The 9,265-nt window shown below is 44.9% G+C and overlaps 1 protein-coding gene across 1 annotated transcript; it reads right to left on the bottom strand.

The window, feature by feature from the left end:
* Nucleotides 1–652: 652 nt before the first annotated feature.
* tmem115 (transmembrane protein 115) lies at nt 653–8,169 on the bottom strand. Its single transcript, XM_034536964.1, has 3 exons — nt 6,771–8,169; nt 5,143–5,507; nt 653–3,492 (listed from the first exon to the last, which is right to left on the bottom strand). Exons 1-3 carry the CDS (start codon nt 7,260–7,262, stop codon nt 3,195–3,197), a joined length of 1,155 nt encoding a protein of 384 aa, XP_034392855.1. The 5' UTR covers nt 7,263–8,169; the 3' UTR covers nt 653–3,194.
* Nucleotides 8,170–9,265: the final 1,096 nt, after the last annotated feature.

Here is a 9,265-nt window from a genome sequence, read left to right as displayed (position 1 = left end):
AGTGAATGCCAGAGGAATTGTTGGATGCCCAATGTGCATTTATCTTACTTTGAAGGGGTCACTGTGATTCTACAATGAGACGGAACTCAGAGGTGTTTTTAAGGGCGTCATATTGGCATTTTAAAAATCGCATTATATTCTTAACACTAAGGTGCCCTTTGACTTGAGGTTATCCCGGTACTCGTTCCAACCCTCTCAATTATTGTGCAACACTCCGTATGTGTCTGAAAGCTGAAAAAGGAGACGCTCTATAGAGACTGACTCATGTGATAGTTGGTAATCCCCACCTAGAAATAATCAGGAAAGTGTGTGAAATCTAACCACAAAACAGCACGTCTCCTTTCAAATTACAAGTATTCAGTCTTTTCCTTTCATGGACTTAATGGAGTCTCATGGTTGTGGTGGGATGTTTCGAGGTCAAACCACCGCGCCACTATCCAGCCCAGTGTCGGGAGTGAAAATGTACCACAAACAGTAATGCAACAAAGTGACTGAAACGCTCGTTTTCGTTTCATACAATCGTCTTTTATTTCATATAGAGATAAAGAAATATATCTGAAAAGTCTGTGCAACTGCCACAATGCAGAGAGAGAAAGAGAATGACTCATTAGTATGAACAAGATCTGTTGTTGAAAAAGTCAGGACAAATAAGGAAAATTAAAGCAGTGAAGATGTCTTTATTGTTATTTTTTTTAAAGGAAACATTGCCGTGAATTACTTCCTTTGCCAGCAGCACACTCAAAAACAGAGCAGGTACAAATATCAACTTAAAAAGAGAGATCTTTTCCCCCTGATCTCATTAAAATCCCATTATTCCAGTTGACACAAAGACTGGTCAGAGAAACTGAACACCCACCCGCCACTCTGATAGGAAACCAAACGGGGGTTAGAATAGTTTGGGTAAAGCACCTGCTGTGGTCTGACTTTGATAATGACAAGATACTAGTGGACCGGATAAAACACTTATGAACCATTTATGGAGCAATATTGCAATTCAGAGCAATCAGTTGCCTGGTCATTGACCAAAAAAATGGCGTGTCCGCTGACGAACCCAGCAATACCACTTATTATCCTCGACTTCAGCTCGCCTGTCAACAGACTGTAAAATATCATTATTCAGCAGGCGGTGTGTGGTGTCATTCCTTTTTACTCTGGCAGGATGTTCATAGCCAGAACAAATATAAATAGAGAGAAACTAAACTAAACAAAAAGGGAACAGGGACGATGACCAATGCGCTCAAGCTGCGCGCTTCACGGGTATCTTCCACCGACTGCTCGGTCACTGCATCACCGGTTGTTTTTTTGGGACACTTTTCCTCCATCACTCCCGTGAATGCTTCTGACGGCAGAAAGGCGGTTTGAGGATTCAGATATCCGACGACACTCTGAAGCTTGATTTGACATATTTCATTAAAAGAATGCGACGCAAACATCTTGTCAAACGAATAAGAGATGGAGATAAAGATAGAGATAGACACACACAGGACAGAACTTCACTCTCTTATGGCTTATCACTTCCTACACATAAAACATCTCCTTCTGGTGAACAGTGACCGTTAATCATGGTCTGGACTTAAAGAGTCCGAACTGAAAACATGTTTCATCTGAATTTCGCCGTACAAAACATTAAGGAACTCACTGTCGGGTGTCACATACCCGTGGGCCGGAAATCTACAGGGACAAAGCTGAAGGTCACCGCAAGTTTGAATATCAGACTGCTAATGTTTCCCAGGAGCATTTGTCACTAAACTGGTGACATGATCGCTCGTTTCGTCAACACATCAAGTCGCACGGCGCCGTTTGACCACAAAGCCAATCCTGTGACACTCTTCCTTCAAAGCTACTCTCAAAACATGGCGGCGCCGTAGCGGGCTAGATGGTCTCAGAGAAAAGAGAAAGCTGATCGGGAATCCAAACTAGTTTTCATCTTTCTCTTCTCTTTCTTTTTTACCCATTTGACTCGTTCCTCCCGTGCATAACATACGCGTCCACAATATTTACTTGGCGTTTCTGGGATATTGAATACGGTCGTTGGTAAAACTGTAAACTTTGCTGGGTCTTTGCTGACATTTGGAACGTATCCAGTATAGGATAGTGGGCGACAGATGGCACAATTACAATTGATTAGTTTTCAATTTAGAGTACGTCAATTCAGTCGGTGACAAATTTATAACTCATCGGCACCTCAAGATTTTTCTTTGCACAACAAATGTCAGATTATTAAATATGAAAAACAGAATGACTTCATGTTGGAATTAAACATCTAACATCATAATCCAAACATTTTGTGTAGTTTCTAGATTTCAATCTCTTTCTTCAAGGTGTCTGAGGGAACCTGCCGAGTATCAAAACCAAAACAACAATCAGCTGTTTCTTTGTTTTTGTTTTTCCAAGACGGTTTGTGGAACGCAACAGCCGTTGGACCACAAACTACCTGCAGCATAATCTACTGGGCTTTTAATTTGGAAACTTTCAACCTGACGATCGCAAGTTTAAAAATGAATTCATCAACTTGTCGTCGCGGTCATCACAACGTCTGAAAGTTTTCTTCACAAATCTTGAAGTTTTTTATCACAGTTCATCAGCAGGACTTCTTTCCCCTGGTCCAGCACGTCGGCTGAGTTTTCATACTTCCTCCTTCACGCACCTGGTTAAATATCAAGAACTAAAAGCGCACGTCACCGTCAGCTGTTTTTCATCAAGGATTCGGCGCGAGTCTTCGTCCGTCACCGACGGCGTTGTCGTGGCTATTGACTGTGGCTGCTCCGAAAAAGACTTAAAGAAAATGACTATTGTACACCCATTTTGTTATTTATTTAGAAAGCGACACATGAAGCAGTGGGACCGAGCTCCACGAGTTGGGATCAAGTTTGGGCAAGACAGAACGTCCGGTCGGTGTGCAGGAAGGAAGAGAAGAGCCGAGTGTCCAGGTTGCCCGACGACACTGAGCGTTTATGTCTGAACTGAGAGCGCTGGATAGTTTGCACCCCTTTTGGCCTTCGTGATGACATTGACAGTGTGTTTGGAGGGGCACGGTTGTGTGTGAACTGGTCTGTGTTGCCGTGTGCGATATCGGGCGTATACCTACTCACTGAGCATATTTGTATACTAGTCAGTGGACGCTGAGTACACTAGTACACCTGCCAGTGACACCCAACAGAGCGTGCGTTTCCGTGTACGCGCGTTCACTTTTGTTACGACCTAGAAGGGGCGTCCTCGAAGCTGATAATGCTGGACTCCGGGTGCTGCGCTCCGCCCGTAGACGGCCCTCCGCTGCTCTGTGACATTGAGGATGAGGAGGTGGAGGAGAGCGAGGCACCGACAGGCCCCCCTGGCGTGGAGGAGGAGGGGTCACGCCCGCTTGGGAGGAGCAGCTGTGTGTCGGTTCGGACCTCGTCCTCGTCCTCGTCTTCCTCGTCGTCCATGCTGGGCCAGGCGGACTGGTCCTCCACGCGCTTCAGACGCTCGTTCAGAGCCTTGAGGGCCAGTTGTCTGAAAGAAAGAGAGAGATGTGGATAATCTATTCCAGAACGATGCACAGCGGCACAACAAGAGAAGCCCGTTCGGGATTGTATCTGTATCAAACAAGTAAACAAAATACAAAAAAAAAAAAAAAAAAAACTAAAGTGAACCCCTCATCAGTTAAACAAACAAAGCCCTGAGCACAGGGTAGACAAAAGTGCAGCATCAGTTGAAAAGGTTCAGTGCCTTCAGTTGATAGATTATAATACAACAGTACCAGTGTAAAGATATCAGCTAATTTACGGACTTTGTTTAAGGCAGGGTTAGTACCCTACTTAAAAAAACATTTGGGATACTTTTGGTGAAATACTCATATCCTATAATAAAAAAATCTGGTACCTGTAGCTGCCAGTAGACTGTAATTAGTCCATCCATTCAATCATATTTCTTTGGACAAAATGTAATGACTAGAAGGGCTATCTACCTACCTACCTGCCTACCTGCCTGGAGTTTTCTACGAGCTGCTAGCTTGAGAACTGTGAGTATTAACAACAGCCATGTTCATTGTTTAGGTTCATAATGCTACTTTTGAGGAGGGGCTTGGGGAGGGGGGTCTGAAGAGTCTGTGTCGCCAACTTTCTTGCTAGATTTAGCAACTTTTGGAGCTAGAGCTGCTCGCTACTTGAGTTGGTAACACTGAGCTGGAATTTGGAAGCTGGATCTTTAAAAAAAAAAAAATAATTGTATTTATTGTACTCACACACAATCCAAACCAACCGATGAATGTGTGAACTTTAAAATAATTCACTTATTCGCAGATACTGTCTTTTAATACATGTATCAGAAGAAGAAGTTGATTGTCATTTTTTGAATGAAATTCATCATTTGTTGATTCAATCTCCTAATTGTATACCAGAGAAGTACCAATTACTATTTAAATCATCGCCGGGAAGTTGCTTCACCTTTCAGCAGAGGGCAGACCTCAGCTAATCGAAATCAAGCATCTACAGAATCCTTAGCTTTATTCAGATGGCAGCCATACAGTATTTAATGTGTGTTACGAGTCCAACGAGTAGCAATGAAAACTAAAATATAATCAAGTTCAACCAGTTTCTGGAAAAAAATGTAACAATACTTGTTTGCTAACTGTGCCGATGCTTAACAGCCGCTGTGTGACTTTTTATGTTAGCACAGATCTCTGTGTGAGTGTGTGTGTGAGTGAGTGAGTGAATAAATATTTTGCTAGTAGTAAGTACATGGTTCTTGTGGCGAGACTGTTTTCTCAGCTGCTGATTCCCAAAGCCAAGAATAAACTTTAAACAATAGTTTGTATTAATGCTCAATTATTGAATTGGAAAATTATTATTTACTAAGATTTTAATTATTCAAAGCTTCTAAAATAGCTTTTACACCATTAGGGAAGAATAACACTACTGATGACTACTCTTTCAATGGAAACATAAATAATAAAATAGCATTTAAAAGGCAGTGTGACCAACCTCATGTAATGACACAGATATGGGTCATATCGTTGCCATAGAGCGAGCATGGAATTTACAAATTACAGTGAACCATTTAATGAAAATAAATCCAATTAAATTAATCCAATTAAAAAACATAAAGGGGTATATGTGTGATTTATTTTGATGTCAATCGTAATTAAAAATGTCTCTGACTCACCTCCTCCTTTCTGCGTCTTGTGGGTCCGTGCCCGGCAGGCTGATAGTGATGGAGGAGGGGGCCCCTACGTCGTACCGCTTCACCATCTTCCTGCACACCTTCACCTTCACAAGAGCAGCGTGCACCAGCCCCGCCAGCAGCCCCACGGCCGGCTGCAGCGCCTCAGGGAAGAAACTGGCGAAGGCGAAATGGTCCGACATGTCCCCGCGGCCCCGGCTGTGCCTCTGGTAGAAGCGCAGGTAGACCCAGCCGGACAGGGCGCCGAAGCTGAACGCGGCCAGGTCAGCAGAGCTGTCAAGCAGCCCAGAAAGGCGCAGCAAGGCCAGTAGGAGGAGGACCAAAGCCGGTGCTGCCTTCAGTCTCACCTAAGATGTGTGGGGGGCGGGGAGAGACAGCTTTTAGTTCCAGTGAACCGGAGTAATCAGACAAAGGGACAGTTACCACCGTGGCTGCCAGTTCCTGCAATTCAGTCAAGTCAGCTGGATTCAGGAATTGGAACAGCAAACAATAGCTGGTTACGTGCCAGGGTGGAGGGTGGGAGTCATATTCAACATTTACCAGAGTTTTGATGGAGTACATTTCCTGACCTGCTCAGCAGAGATGAAGAGGATTAGAGTGAAGTAACCCAGTTTTCATAACAAGCCCAAAAAGCCATATGGTAGTTTTAAAAGATACACATTCGAAAAAGAGCATCAGATTTAATCTTAAAATGTCGTCGTCCCAATTTGGAAATTAATCACTTGCCTAAACCGGACACAAACGAATGAAACCACTCAACAGCCATTAAACCATTGTTTTTTATGGCTTTAGTCCAACAGCATAATCACTATACTTGACATGTGGGTACTCCATAGACTGTATAACAGAAGGGTGTGTGCTCACAAAATGATTAAAGATAATACCACACCTCCAAAAAAAACACAAAATTAAGGAAATGCTCCTTGGTGGTAATGAGTAAAAAAAAATAAAAACTCTAAGCCTCCCTCAGCATAAAATTAGAATTCAAGAATCTGGGAAGTCATCCCATTGAAAAGGCACATTTTTAAAAATTATTTTAAAAAAAGTGCACTTTAAAGTCCTGCAGTAGATGTTTTAACGGCTGCAGTTTGCAGTGTCCTGTGAGGTGTTCTTCTCCAAAGTGTTAGTAAGGGGTTTAAAGACACATAACTGGATGCTTTCATGAAACAAAACAAATACTACAACCTCAAGGCCAACTGGAAGAAACACTCACAGGAGGGGGACAAAAACATCATGGGCTTCACCACACAAGGACTTCCAGCACAAACAAAGAGCATTCATCCAATCCAAAACTAGCGACTAGGCTGTCGGTTAAAAAAAAATAGGTCCTTTAAACTCACAATGCTTCATTTTTTTTGCTGAAAGTTACACGTTGTGTAAATCGAGGCATACGATGCGGCACTTTGTCTTTACATGGGCGACATCTTCTGGAAATGTGTCAATTTAAACAACAAAAAAAGAAACACACATTTGATGTCATTTTAGTGACAATGCCCAGGGGTGTCCCTGGTGTGTGACGGCCATGATCCACACAGGCTGGTTTATGTACACATCAGCAGAGGGGACCAATGCAAGGGCAGAAATGAATGTATGGCATAGGTGAGCCTCACCTGTGGCACTCTGAGCACCGTGGTGTCCCCCATGGTCTGCTTCAGGGCCACCAGGACGCCTCCCAGGAACCCGGACGCTCCGTGGATGCGTACGGCAAACAGGTAGTCCAGGTCGAAGGTGGCCACATAGGTGAGAAGATAGGAGAGGCCCGCCAGGAGGCCAGAGGAGACATTCACCACCGCGAAGAAGATCAGGAGCTCCAGGGCGCCCCACAGAGGCTCCAGCAGACGCCCGCAGGCCATAACCGTTCCCACGTTGGCCGCCACACCCCAGACGTGCTGCTCCACCACCCCATGGGTCGCCAGCGTCCACACCCAGAAGTTGGGCGGAAAGAGGTAGCCCGGGGTCACCCCCAGGGCGTACGGAGCGTCGACCGCCCACGACAGCAGGTAGAGGAGGACCACCACAGCGCTGATGCTTTTCACCACCACACTGGTGCTGGCGAGGGCGGCCAGGAAGTGCTGCCGCGCCACCGGCAGGTAACGATTCATCGTGGTCCTGGTTCGACGGGGGATCGGACAGCAGATCGGTCGGGTTGTGGCGCAGCAGATGTTGGTCCCGTGAGATCAGCGGTGCCAAGAGGAACAGGTGACACCTGCGAGTCCCGACAGCGAGAGATTCCACAACCTTCCGTGAGCCTTCATCCGGGATACCGACTGGTTAAAAAAGTAGCTCCGGTTATCAGCACGTCAAAGTCCACTCCTTCTCTACAGATGAGGTCACACAACTTTGGCCAGCGGCAGATACACCGTAGGCTGCGATAGCCTCACACTTGGGAGACCTTTTGATTCAGCTGCCTGGCCCGCGACCTTCAGTCCGACACAATCACCAGCAGCGAGCGGGCTGGGGGTGGTTCGGGTGGTGGCACCCAAAATATTAAAAATCCTGAACTGAAAATAAAGTGCCAACTTCTTCTGAGGGGTCTGGCATGAGTTAGCTTGTAAACACACGGTAGCTAACGTTAGTCCTAGCTGGGTGACAAACCCTCGAGTTACTGGTTTACAACCGCCACGGCGGAGACGGAGAGATGGCGTCTTCGTTTCGTTTAAAACTGGGCAGCCAGCGTGCGAGCCACGCCGCCCACGGAGCTCCCGTCCGGGACCCCGCTCCCTCTCTCTCGGCCCGGGCGTCTACCGGACGAGCCCGCGGATCCCCAGCAGCTAGCAACAGGCCTTCACAACAACGTGAGAGACGTTGGTGAAGCGGCGCCACTTCGCGTGCGGCTCACCGGGGTTTCACGCTGCCGCGGCTTCATTCGGTTACCGGGTAGTTCTTCCGTCTTTCAAGAGCAATAACATGTATTTATTGTTTGTTATCTAAACAGGCACTGCTCCTACCAGGAACACCTCTGAGCGACTGACCTGCGCCGCCTGCCGTCGTCATCAACAAGCGGTGAACAAACGTCAAGTCACGTAACCTTTCAACACGAGAGCATTCTGGGAAACCGAGTTTTCATCAAAGAAGGGTGTGTCGCCGAGGGTTGTGGTGCGCCTGTACTTTATAGTAATACATTAATAACACGGGGGTCTGTAGTCTGCACAAGACGGCCACAACGTTATTTATTTATTTACACACACTTTTACAACATTTCTTACTCGTTTTCCTTTTCCTTTTTCTCCTCCACAATAAAAGCCCCATGTACATACACTGGAACACTGCTTAGAGAGCTGTTTATGTAACTCAATATAATAGTTTACAGGTGTAGGTACGCTGAGGTAAATTTAGTATTTCATTTTCCTATGAAAATGATTATTTATAAGAGACATCAGCTCCCACATTTCTTTTACTTTAGTCTGATATATAGTATTGTTCACAAAAATGGGTAATTTGCACATTTAATCTCCAAACAAGGGTTTTCTTTTTTTTTGTTCAAAAGCAAATTATACGCTGATAACAAAGTAATGTAAAAAGACACAAAACAACACAGACACATTCATTTGAACAATTGGAACTCAAATCACATTTACTAAAAAGACAAATCACATACACATGTTGTAACAAGAAAACATGGGACAAGGACACCAACTAAACAGCAACCGTCACTCAGTTTACAGAAACAGATGTTCTTTTACATTACATTACATGTCATTTAGCTGATTATTTTATCCAAAGCGACTTACAATAAGTGAATTCAACCACGAGTACAAACTCAGAACAACAAGAATCAAGAAAGTAACGTTTCTTCAAGAAAGCCAAACTACAACAATACCATAAGTAAGTGCCATTCAAGGGCCACTGAAGTGCTAATTCTGTTTTTATTCAAGGTATAGTCTGAAAAGATGTGTTTTTAGTTTCCGGCAGAAGATGTAGAGACTGTCTGCTGTCCTGATGTCAATGGGGAGTTCATTTTCCACCATTGAGGAGCCAGGACAGCAGACAATCTTGATTTTGTTGAGTCTTTAGCTCGCAGTGACGGAGCTACAAGTCGATTGGTAGATGCCGAGCAGAGTGAACGGACTGGGGTGTACGGTTAGACCATGTCCTGGATGTAGAC

Source organism: Cyclopterus lumpus, chromosome 7 (genome assembly GCF_009769545.1).
Source record: "Cyclopterus lumpus isolate fCycLum1 chromosome 7, fCycLum1.pri, whole genome shotgun sequence".
Classification (NCBI taxonomy): domain Eukaryota; kingdom Metazoa; phylum Chordata; class Actinopteri; order Perciformes; family Cyclopteridae; genus Cyclopterus; species Cyclopterus lumpus.
Note: the sequence above shows the minus strand (reverse complement) of the source record. Positions and strands in the feature narration are given on the sequence as shown.